At 47.2% G+C, this 19,525-nt stretch overlaps 1 protein-coding gene across 2 annotated transcripts in view; it reads right to left on the bottom strand.

Moving 5' to 3' along the window:
* Window positions 1–19,525, bottom strand: part of LHFPL4 (LHFPL tetraspan subfamily member 4) — a 57,676-nt gene that overhangs the window by 4,453 nt on the left and 33,698 nt on the right. Inside the window, exons 2-3 of one of the 2 annotated variants that reach the window (XM_080993350.1) lie at window positions 5,302–5,538; window positions 652–668 (exon numbers count right to left, since the gene is read on the bottom strand). In XM_080993350.1, coding sequence (XP_080849476.1) covers window positions 652–668; window positions 5,302–5,538 — 254 coding nt within the window. The remainder of the gene's footprint in view (window positions 1–651; window positions 669–5,301; window positions 5,539–19,525) is intronic. The other variant, XM_080993351.1, reaches the window with a different exon arrangement.

The following is a 19,525-nucleotide window of genomic DNA, read 5'->3' as shown; positions in this document are numbered from 1 at the left end:
GATATGGGGCACCCCGCCAAGTCAGGATACAGAATTGTCGGCCCTGCACTGTAGGCGACAGGCCTGTGACCAGGGTGATAGCCTGGAAGAAGGGAAGTTTGGTTTGGTGGTGTTTCCCCTGAGTGAGAGACGGCAGGGAGGGTTGTTGAAGTGGCATCGCGATCTTCCACCTGCCCATGTGGGGTGTGCCTAGATCCTAATCTCACAGCTGTGTATAGTGAGACCAGATGTTGGTGCTGCAATGACTGGAGATGTCTGAGTTTGAAGTGTTGGGAGCTATACACTGCAGTGACGCAGCGCCATGACCCCCCTGGGCTGGTTCACATCCTGAGCACTGTATGTGCACAGATAGTCAGGGGAACATGGGCTTGCAGCAACACAAAGAGCCCGCAAATCTGCCTACTTGTAGCTCCCATTTCCCCAGACAAAGAGGAGAGGGGTAGACAGGTGAGACAGCATGGAACATAAATGTGCGTCCGTACACTCAACTCTCGCACTCTCACTCTCACTCTCTTGAGACAAAAAGTGGGGTAGTCTCCTCCTAACACAGTACAGATATGTGGACAGGGACATGACAGAACTAGGCTAGGCCTCCACTAACAGGTGTAGCACAGACCAGGCCGCGAGGCCACACCGACACAAAGAACTTACCGCAGTGCCAACAAAATCTGTTGAAAATATAAAAAGAGAAGGTTAGGGTTGAGCTCTGGCTTCCAGGGGTTCCCTAGCAGACTTATTTCCTCACTCAAAAGCTTCCTTGGCTGCTCTCATTGCCTCGTGGGGTGTGGTGGTGCAAATGTCACAAGAAGCATCCCTTGATGCTCTGCGACTTTCAGCCTAATCATGGGCTATAAATGTTCAGAAATGGGCACCATTAAGTTCAATGGGATTTTCAGTTTATTATTATTACTACTACTACTACCACTCTGTTTTAAACAATTCTGCAGTTTGTGTTTTAGTGTTGCGGCTTTCTGTTTTTGTTTTATTACTTAAGATTAATTTCATTTTTCATTTGGGAATACTTTTCTGGTGGAGACTTTATTTTGCTCTACAACTCCAGCACGGACGTGTGCAGCTATTCCTTTAAAAAAAACACAAAAAAGCAGAGGGACAGCAGAAAGGACATCACCTGTCTTCCTGCTGCTGCCGCTGTTGCTGCTGCAGCAGCAATATTTATTTTTCTTTTCTCCCTTGCCTCATGGCATGTGAGGTTGGACAAAGTCTGCCAACTCTTCCAACCAGCTCTTGCAAGCTCTGCCTTTAAAATCCACTTGATCTGCAGGAGAAGCAGCTCTGCAAATTATCGCTGACTTATTGCTGATAAATGCTCGGGAATAAGGAATTGCTGCAAAGCTAGCAAACAAAGGAAAGGATACAAGGCTGCTTAATTTGGGTTGGGAAAGGGTTAATGTGACTTATTCATCCCTTGTTTGAAAAAGACCTGGGGAAGGTAATTGTTTTCGGAGGCAGTCACTGTAGGGTCCGCAGACGAGTGGGTTGCTGCAGGATCTACTGACCTCAGGACAAGTGTGCACAAGGAATATTTTGTTTTTCTCTCTGTGCATCGACAAAAAGCAGGGATTTGCTTGGCTCGCGGTTCCCTCCCAGCAGCAGTGACTGCTGCTCAAGCACTTGGGTTCTGGCTGGCGAGACTGCCTTGTCTTGATTCGAACAGATGGACCAAGCCCGGAGGCCAGGAGATTTATTATGATTAATTACATTTCCAATTAGGCACCTTCGGTTTCCCTGGCTCCCACCCAAGCCTCGGCAAGGCCAGGGGAAGCAGAAGCAGAAGCAGAAGGTGGCCGCTGTTTTCCCTCCATGGCCTAAAGGACTCAGAGTGGCAGCAGCAGAACCCTGGAGTTTGAATGCACCTTGGTCCAAAAGTGGAGGGCTGGGAGGCTGATTTAAAGAGCACAAATGGTCTCTGTGTGTGAGAGAGATCCTAAGTCTGTATATAGGGATGGGAAAGTCCGTCGATTTCAGTTTCTCTCAGTTTCTCAATTTTCTCTAGTCTTAATTCAGATCTCACATTTCCACATCAGTTTGTTATATATATAAATCAGAGCCGGATTTAGGTTTGATGAGGCCCCAAGCTACTGAAGGTAATGGGGCCCTTTATATGTCCAGCTGTCCTTTGTCAACAACAAATTGTCACTGGTTTTTTTTTAGTTGAATATATGCTATATGGTAATTTATGGACCTAATAGGTATCTAAAGGCATTTGCCACTGTGGCTGTACAGTCATACCTCGGGATGAATACGCTTCAGGTTGAGCATTTTCGGGTTGCGCTCCGCGGCAACCCGGAAGTAACGGAACATGTTACTTCCGGGTTTCGCCGCTCGCGCATGCACAGACGCTCAAAGTGACGTCACGAGCATGCGCGGAAACGGCAAAGCGTGACCTGCGCACATGCAGTTGAGTGTTACATTCGCTTCAGGATGCGAACGGGGCTCCGGAATGGATCCCGTTTGCATCCAGAGGTACCACTGTATGTAGGTTTTATTTAATTTGCTTTTTATCTTATATTTTGGAAATGTACATCCAGTTTTTTCCCCCTTTAATTTTTTGAGGGGCCTCCAAGAGAGTAGGCCCCTAAGTTATAGCTTGTTTAGCATATATGTAAATCCGGCACTGATACAAATACAGTTATACCTTGGATCCCGAATGCCTTGCGACTCGAACGTTTTGGCTCCTGAACGCTGCAAACCTGGAAGTGAGTGTTCCGGTTTGCAAATGTTCTTTGAAACCGAACGTCCGATGCATCTTCCGATTGAGTGCAAGAAGCTCCTGCAGCCGATCGGAAGCCACACTCCTTGGTTGTCGAACCGTTTTCGGAAGTTGAACGGACTTCCGGAACGGATCCCATTTGGCAACCGAGGTACAACTGCAACGAAAACTCAAAAGCATTTTAGCAGGGGTTTCTCCTAATACAGACATTTGTACACCATTTTACAACCGTGAACACATTTTTTAAAAGCACTTTCGCCTCGTAATGCATTTCTAAAAGGTTATTTTCAGGAATGTGTGCATTTTATGCATGCTTCACATTTTTGTAAACGTAATGGTGCACCTTCTCTTGCCTTTCCAGCCCTTGCAGCAACTACTTCCTTGGGTGGGAGCAGTATTGGATGAAAATGAAAGTTAGTCTGGCCTTCATCATGAAGGAGAGTGTGTGTGTGTGTGTGTGTGTGTGTGTGTGTGTGTGGCATAGGCAAACTTGGCCCTCCAGATGTTTTGGGACTACAACTCCCATCATCCCTAGCTAACAGGACCAGTGGTCAGGGGTGATGGGAGTTGTAGTCCCAAACCATCTGGAGGCCCGAGTTTGCCTATCCCTGGTGTATATAATCAGGTGTGGGGAGCCTTTGATACTCCACATGTCACTGAACTACAGCTCCCACCATCCCCGAACACTGGCCATATTTGCTGCGGCTCAGCAATATTTGGAGGGCCAAAGGTTTCCTAAATTTGGTATATATAATGAACTGCTTCTGTTTTGTATAAGACGTATTTCACTTATTGAAGGCACAGCTTTAATATGCTATATGCGTGCACGCTGCACCCAGTAAAAACCTGCAACACAGTTCTCTGATCTGAACAGATCACACATACTAAACAAACACGCCTCTGGTTTCCTCCATGCAGGTCTCCTTCTGCTTATGGGGAGGGGCAAATAATGAGGGGTGCAACACCTGAAGCCCACCCCCTTGCTAGTGTGTATTGGGTGGGTTCTCTTCAGACACCCCGCTGGCTTTTGAGATTCCGCAAACTGCCCCTGGCTGTCTTTAAAATTATCTATAGCCATGGGAGGCAGGAAAATTAGCAAAATTCTACCCACCCGGGAAGAATGGCAGATGAAGTTGATGGACTACATGGAATTGGCGGAAATGACTGGCAGAATCCGAGACCAGGGAGAAGAGTCGGTGGAAGAAGACTGGAAAAAGTTTAAAGACTATTTACAGAAATACTGTAAAATTAATGAATGTTAGAAAAATGCTGGAATGAAGTTATATGGCTTTAGTAGAAATGTTATAAGGAATTAAGTATAAATAGATTAATAGAGTATTAAAGGGAAAAATAAGGTTAGAATCTGTTAAGATAATTAAAGGATAGAAAGCAGAGGAAGATGGAAAGGAATTGCTGAAACAACTAACAGAAGTGGAATACGAAAAGGGAGGTGTGAGGAGGTCATTGAAATAAGTGAATGAAAGATAAAATATTGAAATCCTTTGATGTGTTTTAAACTGTTTTTGTTTTATTTTGTTAGTTTAATGTGTTGTTCTTGTATTGTATTGTATTTTTGTTGTTGTTTGTTTTGTTTTTTCTTTTTTTTCTTTTCTTTTTTTGTAGTGTTTAAATTGTTGGGAAAGTAATAAATATTATTTTCAAAAAAAAAAATTAGTAAAATTCTCGGCATGCTGAATTCCACGTTAGATATCAATTTGCAAACTTGCAAAGAAAACGACACGCGGCAACTTCTGCCAGCCTGTTTAGGTGGATAGGGAACCCTTGCGAGCACTGGGTTTTTGCGAGATTGGTCATGTGGCAGGGTGAGAATGATGCCCTTCTTGGACCAGGGATGGAGAAGGTTTCTGCCCTTCCTCACCTTTTTGGACTGTGCTTCATTAGAGCATAAAGGTGAACCTAGAAGTTATTTCTCAGGAAAGGTAAAGGTAAAGGGACCCCTGAACGACTCTGGGGTTGTGGCACTCATCTCGCTTTATAGGCCAAGGAGCTGGCATTTGTCCGCAGTTTTTCCAGGTCATGTGGCCAGCATGACTAAGGCGCTTCTGGCGAACCAGAGCAGCGCACGGAAACGCCGTTTACCTTCCCGCCGGAGCGGTACCTATTTATCTACTTACACTTTGACATGCTTTTGAACTGCTAGGTTGGCAGGAGCAGGGAGCGAGCAACGGGAGCTCACCCCGTCGCAGGGATTCGAACCGCCGACCTTCTGATCGGCAAGTCCTAAGCTCTATGGTTTAACCCACAGCGCCAGGAAAGGTAGGCTCCCTCTATCTAAGGGCTGCCCAACTGTTCATAGCAAGTGGGCCGCAAGAGTACTTCTACACACAACTCGTGGGCCGCACTTTGGCTTGTCACCCTCCCACCTCCTCCTAAAAGCTGGGGAAGCACTAACTATGCTTTGGGAAGGAGGCAGGAGGACTCTGGGACCTTGTCAGAGCCCTCACACCTCCTTTCCAAAGCTCTACCTTATGCACTCCCAATATCTGCTTCAGGGCTTGAGGAAGCTCTACTGCATCACAGAGGGGCACGGGGAGGGCAGCGACACTCACCTTTGTTCTCTGTTTTGAGCTCCTCGTGAAGCAGGTCGTTCTGCCGGTTGCCGAGGACAAAGGCCAGGAAGGAGAGGATGAGGGCATTCAAGATGCCAATGATGGCTAGGATGTAAGCCCAGCGCACGGAGCAGTCGCCCAGCGAGTACTTGCCCGTCTTCTCCCCACACATGTCCCTGACGGTCTCTGAATCCCAGCCATCTGGGAATATCATGCAGCCCAGCACCAGGCAGAGAGCTGGATGGAACAAAGAAATAAATGGGGGGGGGGGAGGTATGTGGTTAACGCAACAGGGCTGAAATCAATTGCTCTGCTTTGCAGTCTGGAAAGGAGCCGGGACCTCTGCAAGACGTCTAACAGGTATATACAGGTAGGCTTCCCCCACAAACCATGTTCCAAGGGGTTCGGCTCTTACCCAGGTTTGGTTCCCTTCATACAAGGAGGTCGCTGGAGGCCTTTTCAGCATTTTGCGACATTTGTGTTTGTTTGCAAATATACAGGTTGCGCATAGGTGGAGGTGCAGCTGAAACACTCCCAACAGGTAGGCGCAGTTCACAGCTTCCACATCCGATCTCTAGCAGTTGGGCGACGTAGCGTCCTAAGATACTCACAGAGCCCAGAGGCAGATCTCTGCTCCTCTCTTTCTCAAAATCAGCCCTTGGTTTCCTATGCAGGTGCAAGGAAGTCACCCTCCTCAGTTCTAAGGGTTGCACAGATAGAGGCCTTTTGGACCATTTGCCTGTTGTTTTCACGACGAAGGAGGGACCTGGCAGCTTTGCCAAGGGACTTTTAAGACAGGCTCTAGTCCAGCCCTTCAGCCTCCGACTCTCACAACAATACTTTATTCTATGCAAATTCTCAAGCTCGCTTACATAACCCGAATTCTGCACCAAACAGAGACTGCTTGCACTACTATATTATGCACTTTTCAGTTTGTCATGCATGCATGCGTCTATTCTGCCCAATTCTAAGGGGCAGGGGGGCAGCAGTGCCAGGAGCTTGGCAAAGAATTCACATCCTGCCCTCTGACCCCTGAAAGCCTTACTCAGCTGCTATCCAAGGGCTCAGGTACTGCTCACATGTTTTCAGGTTCTATCCTTACATTCATAAGGTCTAGAAACCTTTTTTTTTGAGACAGAGGCTAAGCTTCTCTGGATGTCGTTGTGCTGTAGGATATACATAAAAGCCTTAGCGTTGGTGGAAAAATGTATGGCAGAAGACTAAAATAGGTGCATTAAGCTATTTAACAGGACATATTGAAAGGAGATAGGACAACAGTCTCCTAATATTTTAAAGGGTCCCGGAAAGGAGATGTTGCTTTGACCCTCTCCACCTGTAGCAGGAAACACCCCCCCAATCATTCAGTTTGTACAACCTTCACACACACTCACACACTACATATGCTACGCTTCTGTTATAAATTCATAGAAAATCAATCATACATCGGATTTGCACTGTTCCACTTTTATTTTACTCCATGAAGGAAGGACTACAAAATGGGGAAGGTTTGATACAGGGCAGCCATAATCCTTGAGCATACCAGTACATACACAGGAGCCCTGCCCAGTTGCTATGCCAACCCTGATGGTCCTAGACAAAAGACCATCAAGATCACAAAGAACTTGCATATGGGAGTGGATTCGGCATGGACTGGAACAAAGGACAATAATCAGCTCTTCCCTCTGGGGGCAGGAAACTGCAAACTCCCCTCTGTCACCTGGAAAGTACTCATGGGGGGGGGAAAGGGGGACCCAGCCAGGTGACAGGACACTCAGGTTACCACCACAACTCCTCCCTCAACCCCTCCTTTCTGTGATGTATGCATGATGTTTCTGGGGGTGGGCTTGATCTACAGGATGGGAATTTCAAAAGTCTTTATAAGACCTTGCACACCATTTTTTCTGGGTCTTTCCTCTCTCCTGCAAGTGAGGGGAGCACCCTGTTGCAACAGTTCAACAAAGGCCAAGCTTACAGGCTGCTGTTTTGCTCCAAGTTATCCTGGTTGGTGTCTTTGTTTTTGTCCAAGGGAGCCCTTGGATTTTCCCGTTAACAACCAAGACCAGCCCAAGAAGAAAATCCTTTTTAACTATAGGAATGCATGTTTAGACTAAACACCACGGGAAAGGGGCTGGTGACATGATAGATTCTCCTTCCTTAGATTGCCGCTTCATTTCTGAAGAACAAGGAGCCGGAGCTGAACCTACGCTCGAAGCAGACCCCACTTTCCCCATAGAAACCCTCTTGTATGGCGACGAACCACGGTTACTCATTTGCAAAGGAAATGTGCTCTCTGTGTGCTTAGGGGCGCTTAGTTTTTAATTACTTCTGCAGATTGCTACCAGCAGCCCCGATCTTGGTGGATTGCAAGAGAAAAGGTGGGGTGATTTGCATAGGCATCCGTCAAGAGATGCTGCAGGTATAGAATATTCTGTCTCCCGGACCACGCTTTTGTCTGCATAATCTGCTTTGCCTGTTTCCGCTGTGTGGGATCCTACAGCCAGAGGCATGACAGCAGCCAAAGAGTTCCTTTTTGTTCATTCATATCGAGGTGCTTGATTGACTCCAACTCATTTTCAGCAGTCGGTCAGACTGCGTCACGGGGTTGAGGATAAAGAAGAGAGGAGGCCCCCATCGCCACCCCACTCCGCCAGAGGCTCAGGCCTCGTTCACCAGATTGTGTGCTGCTGATACAGTGTGGGGTGTTGTGTTTACACCTTCCCCTGTAGACCACCCTCTGCTTTTGCAGCACAACGTCAGTTGTGGGACCTCTGCCTGGGCTGAATGTGGAGGGAGGAACAAGCCTGGTTGGAGACATTTGAAACCTGCGCTGGGTGTGTGGAAGGATGCTCATTAGCTAGAACCAGACAGGAATGTGAGTCATCATCCTAGCTATTCTTACCTTGACAAGATGCTTATATATACATACACACTCACACACACACTCTCAGGTACAACACAGAGCAAGGGGAGGAGGGGAATTCTTTTAAAATCTCGGCTAAGGAGGTTCGGGCGGAGGCTGGGGTGCGAGAGGATGGGAGAGGCTTAAAAACCTATAACTAAAGAAGACACTGTATTTTCCACCTTTTAAAATAATTAAGTCGACCTAAATGGCTCTATCCCGCCCACCTGGCTGGGTTTCCCCAGCCACTCTGGGCAGCTTGCAGGATATATAAAAACACAGCTACTCTATTCCGAACTTAAAAATGCTAAGCGTAATGCTGGTGGTCAACAAAAGAGGTTCGAAGACTCTCTCAAGGCAAATCTAAAAAAACTGTAGTATAAACACCGACAACTGGGAAACAGTGGCCTGCAAGTGCGCCAGTTGGAGAACAGCCTTTACCAAAGGTGTCATGGGTTTTGAATTACAGATAGGTAGCCGTGTTGGTCTGCCATAGTCAAAATAAAAAAATCCTTCCAGTAGCACCTTTAAGACCAACTAAGTCAGTTCTTGGTATGAGCTTTCGTGTGCAAGCACACTTCTTCAGATACACTGAAACAGAAGTTGCCAGATCCTTCTATATAGTGAGAAGGTGGGGAGGGGTATTACTCAGAAGGGTGGTGGGAATGGGAGATTGGCAGATAGCTGAGATGAGCCTGCTGACGACTCTTAACGACTGTAATAGGTCTTACAGGAAAAGGCAAGGGGTGAGAAGGTGAGAAATGGCTTAGTCATGTATAATGGGATAAGAATCCAATGTCTTTGTTCAAACCAGGTCTCTCCATGGGTTTTGAAGACACTCAAACTCAGGACGCAAGGGAGAAACGTGCTAAGAAGAAGCCACACTTGGCAAACCCTCACCATGATCAACTTCCACCTGGAAACCTATGTTCCCACTGTGGAAGGACGTGTGGATCCAGAATTGGCCTCCATAGTCACTTATGGACTCACTGTAAAGACCATGTTCATGGAAGACAATCTTACTCGGCTACGAGTGATCGCCAAAGAAGAAGAATATAAAAACACAACAAAACATCAGACATTAAGAAACAGAATATCCTTTTTAGGCAACAAACAAACAAAACCATAGAAACCAATATAATAATAATAATAATAATAATAATAATAATAATAAATTAAACAAGCCAACCAATATGAATGCTAGATTGTTTTAGGGCACTTCCAGAGTGCTGCTATTTTGGGGTGTGATTCCATTGCATCCTGGCAAATTCAGGTTGCGCAATGGTAGCTGACTTGGGAGGTCTAGTGTAACAAAACCTCTTTCTCAAAGGTTGGACGTTTGAAGGGAAGTGAGTGGAAAACACACTAAAAAGAGTGGAAAGGCACTTGCCGCGACTTAACACCGCTTGAATTTTCCACAAACCCATTGGGATGAATGCTCAACAAACAGGTTGCCTACTAGAAGCAATACCCTTTCATCCAAGTCCACTGTTGTACAGCATCCACTGTTGTGAAATAAATGTGTATGTTCAAAGCAGGAGACAGCACGTTCAAATTTTTGTAAGGACATTTTGGTTAGGAGAAGGGAAGAGAGCGTTTCCTTCTCTTCTGTTAACTTAGCTGTTCTCCGACAGATTTGCTACATTTTACAGATGCGGATGACTCTGAAATCCAGCCACAACTACATGCCTATCCTAAGTCCAACTGCTAAGAGCGAACCAACCCAACCTACAGCCAGACCTCCAAGCCACCCACCCACCCCCTTGCAAAAATCCAGCCTCTGCCCTTTCATTTCTCATTTCTCACATCCCTGCAGGTGCCGAGATCTTGTTGGGACCAACCGCCCGAGTTCATCTCCTTAATCGTATTATGCGCAGCTCAGCTGAGCCATAATATCAATCTCAGGGCTTATCCGGAGAGAGGCTCTTAGAGTCCTCCTATTCCGTCCTGACGGTATGTTCCAGGCCTGTGCTGCTACAACTGAACATTACATGCTGGCCTTGTAGTGACACCAGGACTTATAAATCAACAAGATTTATGAACGCTCAAGATCTGAAAATAAAAAGAAACAAACAACGGAAAGGGAAACAACTAAAACAAGCCACCTGTTTATCACTAGTCAATATATGTGTGTAGGGTTGTCGTCGCCTTTCCGGGCCCCCATCCTGCACCTTTAAAATTGGTGGGGCATGTAGAAACCCAGCCAGTGACCTGTGGTGATTGGAGAAGCTCACCAGGTGAATCGCTGTTCTTGGGGAACAGGGGGCGGGTGGATGTGGGGGACTTCCTGGTCCTGAACGGGGTAACCATGCCCCTAAAAGACCAGATGGGAGTCATTTTGGACTCACAGCTGTCCATGGAGGCGCAGGTCAATTCTGTGTCCAGGGCGGCTGTTTACCAGCTCCATCTGGTACGCAGGCTGAGACCCTATAGACTTTCTCGTCAGACAGGTGCATGCCCTGGTTATCTCCCGCTTGGACCACTACAATGTGCTCTACGTGGGGCTACCTTTGAAGGTGACTCAGAAACTATAATTAATCCAGAATGCGGCAGCTAGACTGGTGACCAGGAGTGGCCGCTGGGACCATATAACACTGATCCTAAAGGATCTTTACTGGCTCCCAGTATGTTTCCGAGCACAATTCAAAGTGTTGGTGCTGACATTTAAAGCCCTAAACGGCCTTGGCCCAGAATACCTGAAGGAGCGTCTCCACCCCCATCGTTCAGCCAGGACACTGAGGTCCAACTCCAAGGGCCTTCTGGCGGTTCCCTCACTGCGAGAAGTGAAGTTACAGGGAACTAAGCGCCCTCCCTGTGGAACGCCTTCCCTTCAGATGTTAAGGAAATAAACAACTAACTGACTTTTGGAAGACATCTGAAGGTAGCCCTGTTTAGGGAAGTTTTTAAGGATTGGTATTTTTATTATGTTTTTAGATATGTTGTAAGCCGCCCAGAGTGACTGGGGAAACCCAGCCAGATGGGAGGGGTATAAATAATAAAATCATGATGATGTTGACGGCTATACTGCAAGCAGGGATCTTCTCTTGCTCTCCTGCTACCAGGGGTGCCTGTCGTATATTATCAGCATCTCTTCAAGCGAAGCGGGCAAACTGAGAACATTTGGGCAAAACAAAAACGTGAGTTCCTTTCACGGGCAAAGCTTCTTCTCCTCCTCCTCCTCCCCTTCAAGAGAAAGGGACTCAGCAGATACGGCACCCGCCTGTTCGTCTGTCAAAGGTGTCCTTCCACCAGCCCTCCTCTCTGCGAGGTGTTGTGAGAGATGCAGCGACACCTTTGGCTCGACTTCTTGATGATTCAGCACATTCCGCTGCGTGCAAATGACTAAATAGATCTCCCCCTCCTCTTTCTCTCTCTCTTCAGCGGCAGCAGCCAATTTAGAATCCAGAGCGGTGTGCAAGCGTCACGGGGGTTCGTTTCCCCATCCGCATCCATCCTTTCCGGTTCCCTATATTCCACCCACCCCCACTTCTTTCTCAAGCTTGGTTTTCTCACTGGGGAGAATTGAGAGAGATGTGCTGGGAGAGAGGGAGAGAGAACGCTGAGGTCTCTGGTTGACTGTAGCCAGCGCTGTGTCCTGGAAAACACTCTCCCAGCTCCCTGCAGGAAGGAGTGACATTTACACAAACGCAGAGCAGAAGCGATGTGGAACTCTTGCCTGGCTTTTGGCCTAGGTGGCAGAGAGAGGGAGGCAGCAGCTGGGCTCAAAGAGGAGGGGAGCATGGAGATGGAGGGATGTTGTGCCTGGAGGCCTCAAGGCTCCCCCCCCCCACCCCTCACCTCCTTCCACTCCTTCAATGAGCATATGGGTGGCTAAAAAATCACCAACAGCATCCACAGAGCCTGGCACTATGGACACAAACCAGCATCCAGCAATTGAGGATCTGGGGTTTGAATCCTAATGCAGAAAGGTTGCCAGGTTAAGAAGAGCAAAGCTCTCTCTCTCCCTTTTTCTTGTAAAGAGCCATTTAAAATGTTCAACCTGTAAAATGACAAGCTATTCCTGTCCCATCATGCTATTCCGTCCCTGCCCTATCATCATCATCATCATCATTATTGCTACTACTACTACTACTACTACTAATTTATTAAACAGAATATTAAAAACACAATAAAACTTCAAACATTTAAAACTTCCCTAAACAGGTCTGCTTTCAGATGTCTTCTAAAAGTCAGATAGTTGTTTATTTCCTTGACATCTGATGGGAGAGCGTTCCACAGGGTGGGCGCCACCACCGAGAAGGCCCTCTGCCTGTAACTTTTCACAGTGAGGGAACTGCCAGAAGACCCTCAGAGCTGGACCCCAGTGTCCGGGCTGAATGATGGGGGTGGAGACGCTCCTCCAGGTATACTGGGCCGAAGTCGTTTAGGGCTTTAAAGGTCAGCACTAACACTTTGAATTGTGCTCAAAATCGTACTGGCCCTCCCAGAACTCTCCTTGTCTGCCTGCCTTATTTAGGTTATATATGCCTGCGGGCAGGAATTGTCTTCTGTTTTATTTTTGTACACTAGCAAGTAGATTTTAGATGTTGTAGAACAGAGTTAGGAACCCTGCCTCCCCAGGTGTTTGAAACGCACATCAGCTCCAGCCAGAATTGCCAAAGGTCAGGGATGATGGGAGTCCAATGGCATATGGGAGGGCCAGTGCTTGCCCATCTAGAATTACAGTATGAAAGGGTGATTTATTAATTGATTTAAACTAGTGAAAAGGCTCCTTGATGAAAAATGTGGGCCTTGAGGCAGGATTCTGTGTTGATAGACATGGTGTATCTGTGTTCAAGACCACCGAGGGGTCAGGGCCTTCAGCGTGGTGGCCCCTGCCTTTTGGAATTAGCCCCAATGAACACCCCTGCACTATTGGCAAAGGACCTGTACATGAGGCAAAGTAAAGCCTTGGGTGGCAGGATTCCTAGGGGCAGCAGATCCTGATGCAGATTTTTATTCCTTCCTCTCCCCGTGTTCCTGATGTAGATCTTCACTCACCCCTTCTTCCCTGGTGGGGAGGGGGACACCATTTTGGGTCACCTCAGGCACCAAAATGTCTTTATTCCCTCCCCTCCCAGAGGTATCATTCCTGGAGCTCCTGAGATTGACTGCTAAGCCGCTTTGAGAACCGTAGCTCTGTGAGGGGAATTGGGGTGGGGTCTCCCCTCTCAGCACCCTTAACAAACTACAGCTCCCATGATTCTCGGCTGCAAGAGCACACTCCCCTCCTGTGGCCTCCAGCAACTGGTATTCAGAAGCAGGGACGTGGGTGGCACTGTGGTCTAAACCACTGAGTCTCTTGCTGGCTTGCTGGTAGGAAGGTCGGCGGTTCGAATCCACGCAACGGGGTGAGCTCCCGTTGCTCTGTCCCAGCTCCTGTCACCCTAGCACATGGGTAGGCAAACTAAGGCCCGGGGGCCAGATCTGGCCTAATCGCCTTCTAAATGGTCTGGGAATCAGCGTGTTTTTACATGAGTAGAATGTGTCCTTTTATTTAAAATGCATTTTTGGGTTATTTGTGGGGCCTGCCTGGTGTTTTTACATGAGTAGAATGTGTGCTTTTATTTAAAATGAATCTCTAGGTTATTTGTGGGGCACAGGAATTCATTCATTTCCCCCCCCAAAAATATAGTCCAACCCCCCACCAAGGTCTGAGGGACAGTGGACCGGCCCCCTGCTGAAAAAGTTTTTTGACTCCTGCCCTAGCAGTTAGAAGGCATGCCAGTGTGAGTAGATAAATAGGTACCATTGTGGCGGGAAGGTAAACGGCGTTTCCATGCGCTCTGGTTTCTGTCACGGTGTCCCGTTGTGCCAGAAGTGGTTTAGTCCTGCTGGCCACATGACCCAGAAAACTCTCTGTGGACAAACACTGGCTCCCTCGGCCTCAAAGCGAGATGAGCACCGCAACCCCATAGTTGCCTTTGACTGGACTTAACCGCCCAGGGGTCCTTTACCTTTTACCTATTCAGAAGCATTGCTGCCCCAACTGTAGAGTCAGAGCGTAACTATCATGGCTGGTGACCATCATGCAGTCTCTTTCTCCCTCCTCAGACTTAGGGAGGCTGGAAATGGTTCCTGAGCACTATGCTACAACCTGAAATCCAGCTGAGGTTTTATGCATGCAAACCACATGCTCCATGACTGAGCTATTATGCCCTTCCTGCCCCCCCCCCAAAAAAACCACACACCCCTGCTCCTCTCTATAAAGCAGAGATGCTGAGCAAAGGCAGGCTATTGGGATACTCTGCACGGCTGCTCTTATTCTGGAACATATTGTCAACCTCCTCTCCCCGTGTACAGATGCAGGATCGCCTTCAGGAAGAGATCCGTAGCAAAAGGGGCGAAAGAGAGAAGGATCACAATGCAACCCTCTTCTTTAGTTAATCTCCACTGCCTGGTCATTCCTAACTCATCCCTAACCCCCTACAAAGGCACACACCTTTCTTCCACCCGTTATCAGTCTCTCTCAGGATTCTGTTCCGCTCTTGAAGCTGCCCCTCCCCACCAAAAGACCAAATTCATTTGCATTCAAATTGCTTGATACACCAAGGTTGAGGCGTCCCTGTTGCAGGTGGAGACCTCTCTGCTCAGGAATGTCTGGAATGGTTAATGATATGATATGGAGAGTGGAGGGCGTGAGATGAAAGGTCTTCTCTTTCATTCTCTCCCCAATTCTCTCTCTCTCTCTCTCTCTCACACACACACACACACACAGAGAGAGAGAGAGAGAGAGAGAGAGAGAGAGGCAGACACACACAGGCAGATGGGCACAATTCCTTTCTCCAAAACAAACCAGAACGGAGATAAAATATAATTGACTGCGCACCAGAAACAAAGAACACAGACCACAAAGGTCAAGGTAAACAAAAAAAAAAGGGGGGGGGGAAGCTTAGATGAAAAATATATTGCATTTTTCACCATCTTATAAAGTCAACTTAACAGCTGCATTGCAAAACAAGAAGAAATGTATTTGCAATGTTTATATAAGCATGTGACGAGAGCGGAATTTAAATTGATCATAAACGCAAGACTTAAAAAACGAGGCTAAATTCAACTAACGGGTCCTGCTAAGGAGAAGCCCACACGGGGATTTCTGCTAGCACCATGGAGCTTTCCCTCCTCTCTCATCACATTGGCTTGGGGGAGGGGGTTCAGGAGAACCCCCAGAACAGTGCATGGTGGGGAGCGCATCAATGTACAGTGGTACCTCGAGTTAAGTACTTAATTTGTTCTGGAGGTCTGTTCTTAACCTGAAACTGTTCTTAACCTGAAGCACCACTTTAGCTAATGGGGCTTCCTGCTGCCGTCACGCCACCGGAGCATGATTCCTGTTCTCATCCTGAAGCAAAGTTCTTAACCTGAATTTCTGGGTTAGTGGAGTGTGTAACTTGAAGCGTATGTAACCTGAAGCGTTTGTAACCCGAGGTACCACTGTATGTGGAACTAAGCAAGAGGGTTAGGAGAATAACTAGGCTGCTGATCTATGCTGTAGTATTATCTACGTGGGGCAATTATGCCTTTTGCTTGTAGAGCTTTGGTTGGAAGCCGCCCAGAGTGGCTGGGGTATAAATAATAAATTATTATAATATTATTATTATTATTAGACTAGCCAGTTCCAGCTTCAGTGGTTCTGCCAGGCTATTGGTGCCCTTCTTTTGGGAGTTCTCGCCAGCTTCATATTGGAGTCTATCTCAAGTTTCAATTTAATGACACAGAGAGGGAAGACACAGGTTAAGGGAACAGCTACCAAGAAGTCATTCGGCCCAGAAAGTGCCGTATTTTCGCTCTATAAGACGCACCAGACCACAAGACACACCTAGTTTTTGGAGGATGAAAACAAGAAAAAAAATATTCTGAATCCCAGAAGCCAGAACAGCAAGAGGGATCGCTGCGCAGTGAAAGCAGCAACCCCTCTTGCTGTTCTGGCTTCTGGGATAGCTGCACAGCCTGCATTCGCTCCATAAGATGCACACACATTTCCCCTTACTTTTTAGGAGAGAAAAAGTGAGTCTTATAGAGCAAAAAATATGGTATATAGACAAAGAGCAGGAGGATCAGAGAGAGTTAGGAGTTGAAGAAAGCTTGTTTAAATAAAGTTCTTGGTTTAATAATACTCCTGCTTAACCCTTAACGATAATTACGAGGGGAGATTGGTCTGTTTGCACCGACAACATATTGAGTTCCTCCCTTAGGTACAAAAATCTAAAACTTAGAAGATACAACCTTGCACAAAACCTGCACAATTCAGAAACTTCAGCTTGTTGAATCCAGGAACTGAAAGATTGTCATGATAGCCATGTATCAACAACATGTATACAAACATGAAGAAAGTGAAGTCAAATATAATCCGGGTTGTTCAGTGAAGGTCTATGAACCTCTCACATGCCAGATGTAGAATGATCACCTTTCCTCATTGGTCATCCCTTCTTCTGCAGAACTCTCTGATTCATGAGTTCTAAATGCCCAAAATTTCAAAAATAGTTCTCAGCAGGTGATTTTGCAACCCTCGGAAGATGGACAACATTGCTCTTTCACCTTGCTTTCAGCAAGAGCAATAGTTTGAGACCTTGGCTGATGAGTATAATATCATTTGAAGTCACAGAAACGGAAGATGCATCAATGATTAAAACTTTTGTTTAGAAAAAGAACATTGACGAATACTGACATGAACTCCTTGGTGGAATGAAAGTGAAATCATAGGTTACATGTAAGACTCCAAAGCACACCTAGTTCAAAGTATAGTTGGAAGAAGAGAACACCTGAATGTCCTGCAGGCAGCACGGCCACTTTCACATGAACCCCCCCCCCCGGTAGCAGGTGTTTCTGCCTGCAACTGCGCTCCGGTCTCCTGGCCTCATGGTCAGTGCTGGCATGGGAATCCGGAAACATATTTGAGGGCCACAGGCTCATCACCAGTGCCACAAGGAGAGTCTTACTGGATCAGGCTAATGGGCCTTCAAAATCCAGAATCCAATATCAGTGGCCAACCAGATGCCTGTGGGAAGCCCGCAAACAGATGCCACAGCACCCTCCCATTCAGAAATATTCAGAGGTATACAGGTACGGTTGCCACCTGTCCTGTATAATACGGGATCGTCCCGTATTTCAGTGTGGAATGCTGCACGCTGCATTGATTCAATACAGGATGCAGAGTGCCAGGCTCAGCCCCACAGAAAGCAACAAGTTTCGGGGCTCTAGGAACAAGAGGGTTTGTGTCAGTGTGGCCTAGAAGCCCCCTAGACGTTCTGAACATAGTTATCTACATGGTATTTGAGAGAGGAGGGTGGGGGAGAAGGCTTGCCCTACCCCATTGTTTCCTCTACCTTTCAAACATCTAACATGTGGAACAGGCATAGGCAAACTCCGTCCCTGCAGATGTTTGGGACTACAATTCCCATCATCCCTGACCACTGGTCCTGTTAGCTAGGGATGATGGGAATTGTAGTCTCAAACATCTGAAGGGCCAGAGTTTGCCAATGCCGGATGTGGAATAAAGCTTGCCCCCCTCATAGGAATAAGACCCCCTATTTATTTATTTTTTGCCCTGGCCTGTATGTATTGCATATGTGTGAAATGTCGTACATTTGAGCTCTGGGTAACAAAGTACAGACAGATTTACAAGTGTGTGTGTGTGTGTGTGTGTGTGTGTGTGTGTGTGAATCAGCCCTGAGTGCTCACTGGAAGGACAGATCCTGAAGCTGAGGCTCCAATACTTTGGCCGCCTCATGAGAAGAGAAGACTCCCTGGTCCAGTTGTGGCCAACTCTGGGGTTGCGGCACTTATCTCGCTTTATTGGTCGAGGGAGCCGGCGTACAGCTTCCGGCTCATGTGGCCAGCATGACTTTCTACAAGAAAGAAGATTCCACCTCAACATTAGGAAGAACTTCCTGACAGTAAGAGCTGTTCGACAGTGGAATTTGCTGCCAAGGAGTGTGGTGGAGTCTCCTTCTTTGGAGGTCTTTAAGCAGAGGCTTGACAACCATATGTCAGGAGTGCTCTGATGGTGTTTCCTGCTTGGCAGGGGGTTGGACTCGATGGCCCTTGTGGTCTCTTCCAACTCTATGATTCTATGATTCTATGACTAAGCCGCTTCTGGCGAACCAGAGCAGCGCACAGAAACACCGTTTAGCTTCCCGCCGGAGCGGTACCAATTTATCTACTTGCACTTGGACGTGCTTTCAAACTGCTGGGGGGGGCAGGAGCAGGGACTGAGCAATGGGAGCTCACCCTATCGCGGGGATTCGAACCACCGACCTTCTGATCGGCAAGTCCTAGGCTCTGTGGTTTAACCCACAGCGCCACCTGCATCCCTCCTGAACAGCCATAGCTTCCCCCAAATAACCCTGATAACTAAGGTAACCGGCTTCCTAAGGGTGCTGAGAGTTGTGATGAGACCCTCTGGCTCCCCTTGCAGAGTTACAATTCCCAGAGCGGAATCCTCTTCATAGGGAACTCTGGGAATTGTGGCTCCTGAAATCATAATAGCAGAGGTGGGCATAGGGGCCAATGGGGTGCCTACCTAGTAAGTGCTGGGCATTGGGAAGGAGGTGTGGAGGCTCCAACGGGGTCCTAGAGTCCTCCTGCTTACTTCCCAAAGCCTAGCTAGCACTTCCATCTTTGGGAAGGCTGGAGGGAGGGGGGCAGCGTCAAATTTTGGCCTTGCACAGGGCACATGACAAAGGTCTGCCCCTGGTTATAGGGGGTCTACTAACAACTCACAGCACACTTGCAATTCTCAGGATTCTTTGGGGGAAGCCATGACTGTTTAAAGTGGTCACAGAATCACAGTACAGTGGTGCCTTGGTTCTCAAACGCCTTGGTACTCAAACAACTTTGAACCCAAACACTGCAAACCCTGAAGTAAGTGTTCTGGTTTGCGAATGTTTTTCGGAAGCCAAATATGCTCTGTTTTGAGTGCCACACTTCCATTTTGAATGTTATGCTGCCAATTTGAGTGCCACACTTCAGTTTTGAGTTATACTAAAGTCTGTCTGTTTTTGCTATTTATTTTGCTATTTTGTTTTTGCAGCTTTTTTGTTTTGGTGACTGTGTGGAACCCAGTTCAGCTACTGATTGACTGTGTGACTGCAGCACATTGTTTATTGCTTTCATTTTATGGATCAATGGTCTCGTTAGATAGTAAAATTCCTGTTAAATTGCTGCTTTAGGGGTTGTTTTTAAAAGTCTGGAATGGATTAATCCATTTCGCATTACAGTGGTACCTCGGTGTGATGGGACGATGAGCTGCTTGTGCGTAAAATCCAAGTCCCTCAGAGTTTGGTCATGTTTCCAAACCTCTGTCTGTAACGGAGCCCCTTAAAC

Source organism: Podarcis pityusensis (genome assembly GCF_964106645.2).
Source record: "Podarcis pityusensis genome assembly, chromosome: 2".
Taxonomy (NCBI): domain Eukaryota; kingdom Metazoa; phylum Chordata; class Lepidosauria; order Squamata; family Lacertidae; genus Podarcis; species Podarcis pityusensis.
This window is presented reverse-complemented; position numbering and strand designations above follow the sequence as displayed.